The sequence below is a fragment of the Adiantum capillus-veneris genome, chromosome 2, assembly GCF_014529385.1.
Source record: "Adiantum capillus-veneris isolate H3 chromosome 2, ASM1452938v2, whole genome shotgun sequence".
Taxonomy (NCBI): domain Eukaryota; kingdom Viridiplantae; phylum Streptophyta; class Polypodiopsida; order Polypodiales; family Pteridaceae; genus Adiantum; species Adiantum capillus-veneris.
In genome coordinates, this window is record NC_140932.1 from 18,114,826 (window position 1) to 18,132,287 (window position 17,462).

General features: G+C 45.4%; 1 protein-coding gene across 1 annotated transcript in view; it reads right to left on the reverse strand.

The window, feature by feature from the left end:
- LOC147462451 (putative GTP-binding protein OBGC2) overlaps positions 1–16,267 on the reverse strand; it is a 100,695-nt gene extending 84,428 nt beyond the window's left edge. The window contains exon 1 of the mRNA XM_086484029.1: positions 16,103–16,267. Coding sequence (XP_086340155.1) covers positions 16,103–16,135 — 33 coding nt within the window. The 5' untranslated portion in view covers positions 16,136–16,267. The remainder of the gene's footprint in view (positions 1–16,102) is intronic.
- Positions 16,268–17,462: the final 1,195 nt, after the last annotated feature.

The window sequence follows — 17,462 nt, forward strand, 5'->3', positions numbered from 1 at the left end:
ATCGTGCAATAACCTTGATAGAGAAGGACAAGCCAGTCATCCTCAAAGTTAGGCCGTCTGGTACCAATCAAAATGGCGTCGAGGGAGAGCGCCAACAATGTCTGGAATCCTGGGAAGGACTCTTCGCCGGTCCACCCTGATGCGTGGGTCGTGCGATACTTGAGCTGCATAAAGGTCAGCAACACTTGCTTCTTTGGGCCACGCCGAAAGCGACACAGTGATCTGTGGCTGCTTCAATGGTCCAACTACGTCTATGGACGTAGGTCTACCTTCTTCAAGAATCTCCGAGGAGGAAAATTCCTCAAACCACTTCCAACACAAAATCATGAGAATACCCATTCCATGTAGAGTGACTGAAAAAAGACTATTCTTCCTAAAAGATTTTGCATGCAATGTAGATGAACAAAGTGACGGAGTGCCAAACCGTTCAAACATACGCAAAAAGTGAGATCGAATCTTGAATTTCTGATTTAAATCTATCAATTGTGGCAAATCACAATGGAAATGCCGATGCTTAATGGTCAACCTTTCTTGTGCTCTTTCTGAGACTGTGTCATGCCAAGGAAGAGAAATGGAATGTGAATTTCTTGAATGCAAACTTTTTCTCTTTTCGAGAGTGATCCGCATACATCTGTGCTCATTCATGAGTGAATCATGTGTATTGTACAATATAGCATACCTGTGCAAAGGAAACACATAAAGATGGTGACGAAAATACAAGAAACCGTCACGAATGAAACACTCGAATAATGCGTGCTGACTAATCATGCGAACACACAATACTTCCTGAGTGGGTTCCTTAGATCGCGACTCGAGAGCCAAGATCGGTTCTTCATGATTGATCGTATTTGCAATGAGGTTAGCTTCACTAGAAAAAGCATCAACTAAACCATCATCCTTGTGAACAATCACATCTTTATCATGCAAAACACGTGTGTCGTGCTTTGAAGAAGAAAAGACAGAGAGAGTCTCCTTCTCTTGTTTCTTTTCAAGCTTCACCTGCACATTAGAAATGAGAGGTAAAGAATGAACAACTTCCTCGCCACGAATGATGACGGGAGATTCACTTTTGGCATTTAGAGTGAAAGTATTGTCTGCCCAATGAATGAGAGGGTTATGCTCACGAAACCGTCTAATGCCCAAAATCATAACACATCCTGAAAGAGGAGACACTACAAACTTTTTGTGGAATGACGCTTGTTGAACAATGAATAACACATCAAGGCACTCTCGTAAAATGAGAGAGTCCATACCGAGAGCGAAGCCCGACACCTCGAGAGGAGATGTCTTGCGAACCTCTAAGCGGGCTCTTTCGAAAAGAGAGTCACCAATCAAATCATGCATACTACCAGAATCAAACAAAACCACCATGTGTTGACCATTCACATGACCATAAACTTCATGAGAGACTCATCAATGAGAGGATCATGAGAAACTTGGGACACATGAGTGTTCTCATTTATGTCATTAACAAAGGATGTGGGTTCTATGGGTTCTTTAGATTCATTGGATGGGTTCTTAGGACATGTGCCCTTTATATGTCCCTTGACGTGACATTGATAACAACGACCTTCCTTAGAATAAATGACTCGTTCTTCTGCCGTTATGTATCCTCCTATGATTCCTTGTGCAACTTTTCCATCTGGGGTGAGCTTAGGTTTAGCAAGTGTGTTAGCTTTACCTTAGATTCATTTTCAAAGTTCTTTTCCGAAGGATTAGAGGAAGACTTGCTAGAAGAGTTACCGTTCTTACCATTCTTACCGTTCTATGGGTTCTGAGGAGTCTGAGAGGTACTTTGAGAAGACTTGTTCTCCTTAGGCTTTCCCTTATTGTGCTTCATCTCCTGTGCAAGAGCAATCGCTACCGTCTTGTTGTGATCTATTGAATCGAGTACTTCGACATCATACTTGATATACTCGTCCAAACCATAAAGGAATGCCTCTTTGAGCTCATTATCTGATTTTTCGTAATTGGGTGTCAAGCTACAAAACACGATTAGAGAAAGACATAACTGGCATATCATTTTGCTTGAGACCGCACCAATCGTCTTTCAACCGTGCTAGGTACTGAGGTGGCATAAACCGCGCCTTGAGCTTGTCTTGGAAGTCGGCCCAATTGAAGGAAAGGGGCGCGCCTTCTTCGGCTTCCTCGAGGTGCGCGGTCAACTGTGCCTCTTGCCATGCGTGGTACCAATTAATGGCATCACCGGCAAGGTACATGGCTGCCATCAAAACCTTGCTATTTCCTTTCTTCTTAGTTGTCGCAAAGTAAGCATTAAATTGATGCAACCAGGAATGAATAATAGTAGCATCCATCTTACCGTCATACTTACTGAACGTCAACTTCTCAATGACGGGGTTGTTGAAGTCCAAATCTTTGCTTGTGCTACTTGATGAACTACCAACATCTTTGACCGACTCGAGCTTCGAGGTGAGTACCTGTAGGACCAACTCTTGCATGCATTGGTCTCTCTACGCCTCACGCTCTAACTCCAAGGCCGCTCGTCTCTCTTCGGCCGCCAAGCGCGCTTGCTCGCGATCACACTCCAAGGCTAACCGTCTTTCTTCGCGCTCGTGGTCCAATTCTGCCTTTCTTTCCTCGGCTGCCAAGCGCGCTTGATCACGCTCGCAATCCAAGCGCTCACGATCCAAGATAGCGCGTTGCGCTTCTTGTTGTAACATCATGTCCTTCATCATCTTGACTAAAGCCTCCATAGGATTTGGTGCAACCTTTTGCGTAGATGGGGAAGGGGGAGGGTCGGAAAAACCTCCTGATGGGAAAATTTCTTCTTCGCTACCTCCATGCTCATCACCTCCACGCAAAGTATCCATTCTGCTTCAGGTGATGACCGTACACTGAGATCTTGGGTACTTAAGTTCACGAGGAACTTGGGTTCTTGATGTTCTTGGGTTCTTGAGTTCTTGACGTTCTTGAGTTCTTGGGATCTTGAGGTTCTTGAGGTCTTTCTTTAGCTTGCAATATGTGTTAGAGAAGGCTTTTCTCTTACCCGAGCTCGACTCTTCTCTGCGGGCGCACCCCTTGGTGGCCTTGCGCTCACACCAAGGTTTCTTTTTCCCACCTCACATCGATTGGCCGACCGCTAAGTGCACGGTCCGCTCTCAATGAGTGAAAAGAGAAACAAGGGAAGGCCGGACAAGCCCTTCTTTCTTGGGTTACCTATCACTCTTCAAAAACAAGATTAGGAATCGACACGCCCAAGTGGACTTGGGTTACGTGCGACCGCAACAAGCCAAAAAACTTACGTGGTTCTTTCCTTGAGTGATACAGAACACTACCAAAGCTTTGATACCAATGTAAGGTGCAGCGGAAGTGAATGTTGAACTTTGCTCAAGATGAGTGCTCTGAACTGTGCTCAAGGGTTCCTTTTACTTACGGAAGGGAGAGCCTTCCGTTCCTTTAGTGAGAGAGTGCAAATGATCACAAACAAAGTGAATGACACTGTAAATGAAGGTGCTGAGATTGTGTGTGTGTGTGTGTGTGTGTGTGTGTGTGTGTGTGTGTGTGTGAGAGAGAGAGAGAGAGAGAGAGAGAATACGACACCAGACTGTTGTCAAACCCTCCTCCAAGGGCCCCCCTCTCTATGGTGAGAGAGGTCTATGCTATTGATTCCACAAATCTGGTACAATGGTCTAGATGCAATGGATTTGCCGACGATGTCAACGACAATGATGACGACGACAAGACAGGCTGAAATCTAAAAACGCTAGGGACTGAATTCTGCAAATCTGCTAACTGCTGAATTCTAACACTGTGTCGGCGAGGACGGCGATGGCGACGACGCGACGACGATGTGCTGAAAATGCAGATGCTGAAATCTGTGGACAGCGGGCTGAAACCGAAAACACTGGCTGATTTGACAGTGCGGCGAGAATCTGCTGCAAGTAGGTGAGATCTGCGAGGTTTGGGGCTGATCTTGCGGAGTCCAAGTGCTGAAAACTAGCAACACTGATGTGCTTGGGCTCAACTGTCGCCAGAAACTGCAAAACGCTAGGCACTCTGCAAACTGGAAAACGCTAGGTGAACTGTAGCAAAAACGATATGCTGATCTGCTAGAGAAAACGCTGGGTTGAAACTGCTGGTGAAAACGCCAAAGGTCTTGATGGCTGGAACGCTAGGGAATCCTGCCGGTCTTGGTGAGAAGGTGCGCTGCCAATTGCTGATACTCTGCTACCTCTTCTGCCAGAAAGTGCTAGCGCTAGTTTCCTTATATAGTGTCTTGGAAAAATTGCCCTACCCAGTTTCCCAACAAAGTCACTTATTAATAATAAGTGAAAAACGGATAAAATAGGGAAAATGGGTTCTGTGCACTGTAAAATGCTCATGATGGATACTGACTGTAATGTTGATGATCATGTTGTGTGCAACCAGAGGATATGCAACTACTCTAAGTGCTTGGACATTCACGGCCTGCGCACAGGCTCACAAAGGTGCCAGAACACTTCCTAAGCTAACCTAAACCCTTGACCTGAAGTAGCTTGTTCACATGCACATAGGGTTAGATGTGCACGTGACACAAAGACTGCCTCATCCTCCGACTCGCCCATCCAATCGGCTCATTTTGTGCTATAGATGCCGAGAATATGGGCATTACCTAAGCAAACGTCCTCTGCTAGAAGGGTGTCCTCGTTGCCAACATTGCCCTGGGACTCATGATCACTATAGTAAGGACTGCCCAAAACAACATGCATCTACTTCTTCGAGCCAACCTGAATTTAACTTTCCCAAAATCAAGTTGATAGCAGTTGGCACCATCCCTCAACCGTCACCTTCTACTCATGTGGTGGCCCCTAATCACAAGTTCAATCAGGTAGAGAGGCCCACTGGTGTCCTCACTCGGGCCCAGAGGGTATCCTTGGGTCCGAGCCTTCCAACCAATTCCACTCTTCCACCCACGATCCCACCAATGGATATCCCGCTTCCAGCTATCGACAAGCCATCCCCTAGTACAAAGCGAGGATCCTCATCTTTGCTCTTTGATATTGGGGAGCCTTCTTCGAACCAGTAGCCGACCTACAGCACTTCAAAGTACCAGAGAAACCACAAATAGATTAAAAAAAAACTTACAATAGAGACAATCTTGAAAAACACCTTCCAACAAGTGTCCCTACAGCTAGATGCGAGTTTTCGAAGTGACACCCTTGCAATGATTTAGTCCCTTTACCCCAAAGCAAGTCCTAGTGGGCGGGCACCAAGGTGGAATCCGTATGTACGTACCTAACAATTCCGTACGGTACAGTACCTACCGTACAGTACAGTACAGCAAGTTTTTTTTTTTTTTGGGGGGGGGGGGGGGGGGGGGGGGGTGTGTTTTTTTTTTTTTTTTTTTTGGGGGGGTGGCGTTTTCTCCACGGACCACTCGCGCTAGGGGCGCTTTCAGATTGGGATAATAGGGTGAAGGAGAGAGAGCCTTAAGCTTTTTTAATCGACCAGGATTACAAAAGACTCTCTTTAGAAAGGTCTGTGAACTTAAATTTAGTGTAATTTTCTTTTTTTACAAATGGTACGTACCTATCACGTACCTAAAGGTTGGTTCAGTACGGAAGTACGTTCCGTATGTACCTAAACCGTACCATACACTACGTACCTTTCCACCTTGGTGGGCACCTCCCAGTGCAACCATCATCAGAGTCCTATATGATATCCTATCCCACTGTCCCCCTCACTGATTATAGAAGCCCTCGTCTAACCGTACCCATCTTGGGGCAGCAATTCTCAGGAGTGATTGTGGATGTGGATCTGGCATCAACATGATGCCTGAGTTCACAATGTTGGCCTTAGGTCTGCAGCCTACACGGCCTGCTCCTTTCATAGTTATGTTGGCCGACCAGAGGATAGTCTACCCATTAGGCATAGTAGACAAGGTGCCTCTATGTAACGTGCACATCTAAACCTATGTGTACGTGGACAAGCTACTTCAGGATGAGGGTTCAGTTAGCTTAGCTTAAAAAGTGTTCTGGCACTTTTGTGAGTCTGTTAGGAGACCGTGCATATCCAAGCACTTAGAATAGATGCATATTCTCTGGTTGCACACAGCATGATCATCAGCATTACCATCAGATTACATCAGGAGCATTTTACAATGAACAGAATCTATTTTTCTTATTTTAGCCATTTTTCACTTATTATTAATAAATGACTTTGTTGGGAAACTGGGTAGGGCACTTTGGCTAAGCCAATATATAAGAAAACCTAACGCTAGCAGTTTCTAGCAAAAGAGGCAGTAGGGACCGAGTGTCCAACAGAGCACCTTCTCAGCAAGACTCCCCGGCAAGCAACCTAGTGTTTTCAGCCATCAGGATCAGCCAGCATTTTCATCAAATGCAGATCAGCCCCAGCGTTTTTCAGCATTGCAGATCAGCCTAGCGATAGCACATCACAACAAATTCCCTAGAGTTTTTGCAGCAAGACAGCAGATCAGCATAGCGTTTTTGGATCAGCAAGTCAGCCTCGCGTTTTGCAGATTCCCGACGACAGAACCATCATTGGCTTCAACATTTTCAGTTTTCAGAATATAGACAACGAAGAGCAGCCCCAAACCGCGCAGATCTCACCTTCCCGTAGCAGATCCTTGCCGCACGGTCAAATCAGCAAGCGTTTGCAGATTCAACCCGCTTTTCGCAGATTTCAGCATCTACGTTTTCAGCGTGTGTCGTCGCATCGTCGTCATCGCCATCGTCACCGACATAGAGTCAGAATTCAGCATATACAAGATTTGCAGACTTAACCGCTTAGCGTTTTCAGATTTCAGCCCCCGTCTCGTCATCGTTCTCATCGTCGTAGACATCGTCGGCAAGTCCATTGCATTGTAGAGATTTGTGCAATCAATAGTAGACCACTCTTGTCATAGAGAGTGGGGCCTTCGGAGGAGGGTTTGACAACATTCTGGTGTCGTATTCTTCTCTCTCTATCTCTCAATCTCAGCACCTTCATTCACAGTGTTTACCACTTTGTTTGTGATCATTGTACTCTCTCACTAGAGGAACGGAAGGCTCTCCCTTTCGTAAGTAAAAGGAACCCTTAAGCACAGTTCGGAGCACTCACCTTGAGCAAAGTTCACATTCACTTCCGTTGCACCTTACATTGGTATCAGAGCTTTGGCAATGTTCAATATCACTCAAGGAAAGAACCACAAGAATTTTTTTTGCTTCTTACGGTCGCACGTAACCCAAGTCCACTTGAGCGTGTCGATTCCTAATCGTGTTTTTAAAGAGTGACAGGAAACCCAAGAAAGAAGGGCTTATCCAGCCTCCCCTTGTTCTCTTTTCACTCATTCAGAGCGGACCGTGCACTTAGCGGCCGGCCAATCGACGTGAGGTGGAAAAAAAGCAACCTTGGTGTGAGCACAAAGCCACCAAGTGGTGCACCCGCGGGAAAGCGAAGAGCTCGGGTAAGAGAAGATCCTTCTCTAACACAGATTGCAAGCTAAAGAAGAACCTCAAGAACTCAAGACCCTCAAGAACCCAAGAACAACAAGAACCCAAGTTCCTCGTGAGCTTAAGAACCCAAGACTTCAGTGTATGGTCATCACCCAAAGCGGAATGGATACTTCGCATGGAGGTGATCAACATAGAAGTGGCGAAGAAAAATTTTCCCCATTAGGAGGTTTTTCCGACCCTCCCACTTCCCCATCTACGCCAAGGATTGCACCAAATCCTATGGAGGCTTTGGTCAAGATGATGATGGACATGATGTTACAACAAGAAGTGCAACGCACTGCCTTGGAGCGCGAGCGGGAAGAAAGAAAGGCATGCTTGGATCGCGAACGCGAAGAAAGACGAGCATCCTTGGATTGCAAGCGTGAACAAGCGCGCTTAGCGGCCGGGGAAAGAAAAGCAGAATTGGATTGCGAGCGCGAAGAAAGAAAAGCAGAATTGAATCGCGAGCGCGAAGAAAGAAAAGCAAAAGAAAGGCCTACTTGGAGCGTGAGCGCGAGCAAGCGCGCTTGGCGGCCGAAGAGAAAAGGGTAGCCTTGGAGCGTGAGCGTGAGCGTGAGCGTGAGCGTGAGCGTGAGCGTGAGCGTGAGCGTGAGCGTGAGCAAGCGCGCTTGGCGGCCGAAGAAAGAAAGGCAACTATTGAGCTCAAGCGAGAGCAAGCACGCGAAGCCCAACGAGTAGCAGCCGAAGACAGACGAGCGGCCTTGGAGTTAGAGCGTGAGGCACAAAGAGATCAACGCATGCAAGAGTTGGTCCTACAAGTACTTACCTCAAACCCGAGCCGGTCAAAAATGTTGGTAGTTCATTAAGTAGCACAGACTTGAACTCCAGCAACCCCATCACCAAGAACATCACATTCACTAAGTATGACGGTAAGATGGATGCTAGTGTTATTCATTCTTGGTTGCATCAATTTAATGCTTATTTTGCGACAACTAAAAAGATAGGAAATAGCAAGGTTTTAACGACAGCCATGTACCTTGCTGGTGATGCCATTAATTGGTACGACGCATGGCAAGAGGCACAGTTGGCCGCGCACCTAGAGGCAGCCGACGAAGATGCGCCCCTTTCCTTCAATTGGGACGACTTCCAAGACAAGCTCAAGGCGCGGTTTATGCCACCACGGTACCTAGCACGGTTAAAGACGATTGGCGCGGTCTCAAGCAAAATGGTATGCCAGTTATGTCTTTCTCTAATCGTGTTTTGCAGCTCGGCACCTAATTACGCAAATCGGATGATGAGCGCAAGGACGCATTCCTTCATGGATTGGATGGGTATATCAAGTATGATGTCGAAGTACTCGATCCAATCGATCTCAACAAGGCGGTAGCGATTGCTCTCGCCCAGGAGATGAAGCACAATAAGGGAAAGCCGAAGGAGACGAAGACTTCTCAAGGTACCACTCAGACTTCTCAGAACCCTAAGAACGGTAAGAATGGTAACTCTTCTAACCAATCTTCCTCTAGTCTCTCAAAAAAGAACTCTCCTACTGAACCTAAGGGTAAAGCAAACACAATTGTTAAACCTAAGCTCACTCCAGATGAAAAGGTGCAGCAGAAGTGAATGTTGAACTTTGGTCAAGATGAGTGCTCCGAACTGTGCTCAAGGGTTCCTTTTACTTACGGAAGGGAGAGCCTTCAGTTCCTTTAGTGAGAGAGTGCGAATGATCACAAACATAGTGGTAAACACTGTGAATAAAGGTGTTGAGACTGAGAGATAGAGAAGAGAATACGACACCAGAATGTTGTCAAATCCTCCTCCAACGGCCCCACTCTCTATGGCAAGAGAGGACTATGCTATTGATTGCACAAATCTCGTACAATGGTCTAAATGCAATGGACTTGCCGACGATGTCGACGGCGATAAGAACAACGACCAGACGGGCTAAAAACTAAAATCGCTAGGGGCTGATGGTGTGGTGCTTCTGTTGCCAAGGAACTGCAAAACGCTAGATGATCTGCAACTCCAAAAACGCTATTGATTCTACTATCGCCAGGCTGATCTGCAAGTTGCAAAACACTGGGGCTGATCTGCATCTGAAAATAAACGTTGGTCTTTGGTGGCTGAAAACGCTAGGTTGCCTAACGGGGAGTCTTGCTGAGAAGGTGCACTGTTGGACACTTGGTCCCTACTGCCTCTTCTACCAGAAATTGCTAGCGCTAGGTTTTCTTATATATTTGCTTAGCCAATTTGACCTACCCACTTTCCCAACAAAGTCGCTTATTAATAATAAGTGAAAAATGGCTAAAATAGGGAAAATGGGTTCTGAGCACTGTAAAATGCTCATGATGGCTACTGACTGAATTACTGATGATCATGCTGTGTGCAACCAGAGGAAATGCAACTACTCTAAGTGTCTGGACATGCATGGTCTGCGAACAGACTCACAAAGGTGCCAGAACACTTCATAAGCTAACTGAACCCTTGTCATAAAGTAGCTTGTCCACGTACACATAGGGTTAGATGTGCACGTGACATCCCCTCCTTTTTAAAGTGAGGTACTGGTACCGAACTGTATGGCGTCGAGGGAGATCGCCAACAGCGTCTGGAATCCTGGAAAGGACTCTTCGCCGGCCCACTCTGATACGTGGGTCATGCGATACTTGAACTTCATAAAGGTCTGTAACGCTTGCTTCTTTGGGCCGCGCCAAAAGCGACACAAAGTCATCTGTGGCTCCTTCAATGCTTCAACTTCGTCTATAGTCATGCGTCTACCTTCTTCAAGAATCTCCGAGGATAAAAATTCCTGAAACCACTTCCAACACAACAACATGAACATACCCATTCCATGTAAAGTGACTGGAAAATTTCTAGTCTTCTTTAAAGACTGTGCATGCAATGTAGATGAACATATAGACGGAGTGCCAAACCGTTCATCAAACACATGCAAAAAATGGAATCAAAACTTGTCTTTCAGATCTAAATCTATCAACTGTGGCAAATCACAATGAAAATGCCGATGCTTGATGCTCAATCCTTCTTGTGCTCTCTCGGATACTGTGGCATGCTAAGGAAGAGACATGGAATGCGAATTCCTTGGGTGCAAACATTTCATCTTTTCATAAGTAATCCACATACATCCGTGTTCATTCATGAGTGAATCGTGTTTAGCGTACAAAACGGCATGCCTATGAAAAGTAATCACATAAAGACGGTAACTAAAATACACGAAACCATCACAAATGAAACCCTCGAACAATGCATACTAACTAATCATGCGCACACATAATACTTCCTGTGGGGGTTCTTGGGACCTCGACTCGAGAGCCAAGATCAGTTCTTCGTGATTGATCGAATCTACAATGAGGTTAGCTTCACTAGAAAAAGCATCAACTAAACCATCATCAGTGTGGACAATCACATCTTTATCATGCAAATCATCATGTTTGTGAATAATCACATCTTTATCATGCAAATCATGTGTGTCGTGCTTTGGAGAAGACAAGATTGAGAGAGTCTCCTCCTCCTGATTCTTTTTAATCTACGCCTACACATTAGAAAATAGTGGAACCAACTCTTGCATGTGTTGGTCTCTCTGTGCTTCACGCTCTAACTCCAAGGCTACCCTTCTGTCTTCGGCCGCCAAGCGCGCTTGCTCACACTCGTGCTCCAAGGCTAACCGTCTCTCTTCGCGCTCGCGATCCAATTCGGCTTTTCTTTCTTTGCTTTCACGATCCAATTCTGCTTTTCTTTCTTCGGCCGCAAAGCGTGCTTGCTCACGCTCACGCTCTATGGCTGCCATTCTTTCTTCGTGCCACGCTTCTTGTTGTCTCATCATGTCCATCATCGTCTTGACAAAAGCCTCCATGGGAGGGTCGGAAAAACCTCCTGGTGGGGAAAATTCTTCTTCGCCACTTCCATGCTCATCACCTCCATGCGAAGTATCCATTCCGCTTCGGGTGAGGACCATACACTGAAGTCTCGGGTTCTTAAGTTCACGAGGAACTTGGGTTCTTGTGGTTCTTGGGTTCTTGAGGGTCTTGAGTTCTTGAGGTTCTTGAGGTTCTTCTTTAGCTTGTAATCTGTGTTAGAGAAAGATCTTCTCTTACCCGAGCTCTTCTCTTTCCCACGGGCACACCCCTCGGCCTTGCGCTAACACCAAGGTTGCTTTTCCCCACCTCACGTCGATTGGCCGGCCGCTAAGTGCACGGTCCGCTCTCAATGAGTGAAAAGAGAAACAAGGGGAGGCTGGACAAGCCCTTCTTTCTTGGGATTCCTGCCACTCTTCAAAAACACGATTAGAAATCGACACGCCGAAGTAAACTTGGGTTACGTGCGACCGCAACAAGCAAAAAACATTTATGTGGTTCTTTCCTTGAGTGATACAGAACACTGCCAAAGCTCTGATACCAATGTTAGGTGCAACGGAAGTGAATGTTGAACTTTGCTCAAGATGAGTGCTCCGAACTGTGCTCAAGGGTTCCTTTTACTTACGGAAGGGAGAGCCTTCCGTTCCTTTAGTGAGAGAGTGCAAATGATCACAAACAAAGTGGTAAACACTTTGAATGAAGGTACTGAGACTGAGATATAGAGAAGAGAATACGACACCAGAATGTTGTCAAACCCTCCTCCAAGGGCCCCACCCTCTATGGCGAGAGAGGTCTATGCTATTGATTGCACAAATCTCGTACAATGGTCTAAATGCAATGGACTTGCCGACGATGTCGACGGCGATGAGGACGATGACGAGATGGGCTGAAAACTGAAAACGCTAGGGGCTGAAATCTGCAAATCTTGTATCTGCTGAATTCTGACTCTATGTCGCTGACGACGGCGATGACGACGACGCGACGAGGATGCACTGAAAACGCAGATGCTGAAATCTGCGAATAGCAGGCTGAATCTGCGAACGCGGGCTGATGTGACCGTGCGGCGAGGATCTGCTGCAAGGTGAGATCTGCGAGGTTTGGGGGTTGCGGTACAGAGTCTAAATGCTGAAAACTGAAAACGCTAATGGTGTGGTGCTTTTGTCGCCAAGGAACTGCAAAATGCTAGATGATCTGCAACTCCAAAAACGCTAGGGCCGACGGGACAGCTGCTGCAAAAACGTTATTGATTCTGCTGTCGCCAGGCTGAAATGCAAGTTGCAAAACGCTGGGGCTGATCTATATCTGAAGAAAAGCGTTGGTCTTTGGTGACTGAAAACGCTAGGTTGCCTGCCGGGGAGTAAGGTGCATTGTTGGACACTTGGTCCTTGCTACCTCTTCTGCCAGAAACTGCTAGCGCTAGGTTTTCTTAATTATTTGCTTGCCAATTTGCCCTACCCAGTTTCCCAACAAAGTCACTTATTAATAATAAGTGAAAAATGGCTAAAATAGGGAAAATGGGTTATGTGCACTGTAAAATGCTCATGATGGCTACTGACTAAATTACTGATGATCATGTTGTGTGCAACCAGAGGAAATGCAACTACTCTAAGTGTCTGGACATGCACGGTCTGCGAACAGACTCACAAAGGTGCCAGAACACTTCCTAAGCTAACTGAACCCTTGTCATGAAGTAGCTTGTCCACGTACACGTAGGGTTAGATGTGCACGTGACAAAAGGCAGAACAAGGAATTTTAGGAGGCTACATCACGTCGGAAGAACAAAGCATTTATTCTAAGGAAGGTCGATGTTATCATCGTCACATCAAGGGTCACATAAAAAGAACATGTCCTAAGCTTGACTCTAATGAATCTAAAGAACCCACAGAACCCCCATCCTCTGTCAATGGAATAAATAAGAACACTAGTGTGTCCCAAGTTTCTCATGATCCTCCCATTGATGAGTCTCTCATTAAGTGTTATGGTCATGTGAATGGTAAACACATGATGGTCTTGTTTGATTTTGGTAGTATGCATGATATGGTTAGTCCCTCTCTTGTCGAAAGAGCCCGCTTGAAGGTTAGCAAGACATCTCCTTTCGAGGTGTCGGGCTTCGCTCCTGGTATGGACTCTCTCATCACAGGAGAATGCCTTGGTGTGTTGTTCATTGTTCAACAAGCGTCCTTCCGCAGGAAATTTGCAGTATCTCCTCTTTCAGAATGTGATATGCTTTTGGGCATTCGATGGTTTCATGAGCATAACCCTCTCATTGATTGGGCGGAAAATACGTTCACTTTCAATGCCAAAAGTGACTCTCCCATTGTCATTCGTGGGGAGCAAGTTGTTCATTCTTCATCTCTCATTTCTAATGTGCAGGCGAAGATTGAAAAGAATCAGGAGAAGGAGACTCTCTTAGTCTTGTCTTCTCCAAAGCATGACACACATGATTGCATTATATAGATGTGATTAGTCACAACCATGATGATTTGCAGGATAAAGATGTGGTTGTTCAAGGATGATGGTTTAGTTGATGCTTTTTCTAGCGAAGCTAACCTCATTGCAGATACGATCAATCACGAAGAACCGATCTTGGCTCTCTAGTCGAAATCTAACGAACCTACTCAAGAAGTATTGTGTATGCACATGATTAGTCAGCACGCATTGTTTGAGTGTCATTCGTGACAGTTTCTTGTATTTTCGTCACCGTCTTTATGTGTTCGCGTTCCACAGGCATGCCATATTGTATGTTGCACATGATTCACTCATGAATGAGCATGGATGTATGCGGATTACTCATGAAAAGATGAAATGTTTGCACCCAAGGAATTCACATTCGATGTCTCTTCCTCAGCATGACACAGTATCCGAGAGAGTACAAGAAGGATTGAGCATCAAGCATCGGCATTTCCATTATGATTTGCCATAGTTGATTGATGTAGATCATAAAGTCAAAATTCGACCCCATTTTTTGCGTGTGTTTGATGAACGGTTTGGCACTCCATCACTTTGTTCATATGCATTGCATACACAGGTTTTTAGGAAGACTAGAATTTTTCCAGTCACTTTACGTGGAATGGGTATGCTCGTGTTTTGGTGTTAGAAGTGGTTTCACGAATTTTCATCCTCGGAGATTCTTAAAGAAGGTAGACGCATGACTATATACGAACTTGAAGCATTGAAGGAGCCATAGATGACTGTCGCTTTTGGCACGGCCCAAAGAAGCAAGCGTTGCAGACCTTTATGAAGTTCAAGTATCGCATGACCCACGCATCAAAGTGGGCCGGCAAAAAGTCCGAGCCCCTTCACATTGTGAGGCTCGGCCACGTCCATAAGGCTCTCTTAACGCTCATAACCCTAGGCCTAAAAGTAAGGGGGCATTCTCACCTTCGTGGTAAGATGTCCTCTACGCCAGTCTCCCGCACCCGCAAGACGTTTCTTGCCAGGACCCTATTGCTCGCCAAGATGCGAGGATCACAGCCCTAGAGGCACAGATTCAAGAGCTCATCGAGGAGAATGCTCAGCTCAAGCAGCGTTTGTGCAAGCTTGAGCAAACGAAGGAAGTAGACAGCCAAGCTCTACTTGGGAAAGCACAGAAGGTCGAAAACGCTTTTGCTGAAACTGTCAAAGCAACCCAGAAAGATGTCCACGAAGCAACACGTAAAACGATCGTCAACAAAGTTCCAGCAGCCTTACAAGAAAATCAACTACAAGAATCTGTTAGCCTCAAGGTCGGGATTGGAGGACTCCCTTCACCATGGTGCACAGACAAAGACACTCTTGAAGACGCAATCGCCAAGCTCAATGACATTCTCCACCCAGTAAATATCAAGCCAGAAACCGTCTCATCAATCAATGACACACATAGAAAGGTGCCACCCAAGCATTATATCCTTACTCTCAAGGACAAAGAAGAGCGGTGGAAGCTACTATGCCAGTCCCATCTCCTAAAGGGAACAAAGCTATGGATTGCCGAAGAATTGACCCCGAACCAACTCAAGACCAAAGCAAGTGAACTCAAGAAGATGCACGAAGCTCGCAAACAAGGTAAATGGGCAGTCAATTGAGGTGGTAAAGCCGTCATCCAGGAGTTTTGAACTCCCAAACCGGCTCCCCCCTCACCTGAGCCTTCCTAGGTTTCATCCTCCTTTTTCTTTTTCATTACCCTCTTGATGGACCCTCAGTCCTTGACTAATATGTATCCATGCTTCACTTGAAAGCAACCGTTGTAACGTTCTGTTTTTCGGTCCCATAGGTCATATCTGACCTCCGTGAACGATAGTTCTCTCTCTCTCTCTCTCTCTCTCTCTCTCTCTCTCTCTCTCTCTCTCTCTCACACACACACACACACACACACACACACATTGTGTCCACATGCGCACACACGCACACATGACAAAATGAAAGAGAGGTACTTTCTTTAAATTTAAACTAGATTTTAGAAAATGTCTCTCACTTACTTTCAGAAGGTAATCAACTCATATAGAACCAGCTAAACTTAATCATTAATTTGAGCCAGGAAAACTTCATTATAAAACAAATAAAAACATATTCTATCAAGCTACATCCTTCTATTTAAACTAGTTGAAAATCTTAAAAGATATCCTATCATGCTATCATGCTTAATTTTACAGAAACAAAGAAAAACCACCCAGCTCATATCAAACGAATCATTACCTTGAGTTGAGAGAGCACCTCACATCAAAAACTCAGGCCAAGAAAGATGTGGCTTGCGAAATACAAAGGCAACCCAAAGTGAAATGTGTGTGTGTGTGTGTGTGTGTGTGTGTGTGAGAGAGAGAGAGAGAGAGAGAGAGAGAGAGAGAGAGAGAGGAGAAGCAATACTTCCATCATCAACCCTCGTGTGCTAGTCATCATCAACTGGAAGGCAGTCAAGCGAAGATGGCAGCAGTCTGTTAGTTCGCCAAACAGGAGATTTTGAGCTCGAGGCCTTGACAAACGGTCGGCCTCACGCCCATGCCCAACTTTTGGGATTGTTGCCACCTTCAAAATGTGTCACGGGAATGTATTCTATCTATATGTATATGTATATTCTATAAAGGCAGTGAGAGTGCCCTTTACACTTGTGGAGAGCTCCGAGCTGAAGGCTACGGTCCAAAAGTCCTATGCACACGATAAAGAGAGAGAGAGAGAGAGGCCGCCTTCGACGGCCGGCCGTACCAGTGCTTATTATGGCTACCACTTGGTTTTTGTTGCAAGAATGGGATGACATATACTTTGAAGTCCGGCGTGACACCCAACAAACCAAAGGTGGCTACGTGGCCAGTGTGACAGGGGCCTAAAGCATACATGGTGGTTCTGTTCTCTGAGATAGATATTTTAAATCTCTAACTCTACTGATTATCATTTGTGTGTGATGGTCACACGTGCTTCTTATTAATTTTGACTATGAGTAGAGTTAGAGAATAGCATACTAACATAGCAACCTTATGATGGGATTTGATAGAAATATTGAGAGGAATAACATGTGCACAACTTGGCACTAATGGGCATCTACATGTGACTGCCTTGCAACTATGTGTCTTACATTGTCTTGTCTTCAATTCATCTCAACTCATCTTTAACTCATTTAATTGCCTACATGTTTGATAGTGGCAACCATCACCATACCTAACTTATATGGAGCAAGGCATGCATGGAGAGAAAGATAAATAGAGATGGAGACAGAAACACACACGCACACACACACACACACACACACACACACACACAGATAGTAAGGATACCTCTAGACCATTTGTATGTCAATCTGTTGCTCCAATTGTACGAGGAATTTGCTTTGCTTTCATAGCAGCTTGTTGTCCTCTCGTATGAAAAGAAAGCTCTCTAACTTAAGCATGATGGGTCTGCATGCTACTATTTAAATAATAAGCTCAAAAGAGCTTGGTCATAGCAAGACCATTGTGAACTTCAGTTTTTATTTTGTTCAAATGAGGACATCTAGTGCCCACCATGTGGGTGATATGTTGCGCATGCAGACAACACCTCTTTATACCTGTTTGTGAAAAGCAACCTTGAAAAAGCCAACAAGTGGGATGCTGCCACGTGGTGTAGAGAAATCAGACCAATTGAATGGGCATCTTATACTAATGAAGTAATGATTGCAAGGGCTCATTTTATGGTTGATCTAGAATACTACACGTCCTTCAAAAATTTATAAACCCTAGTTTGTGGTAGCTAGATA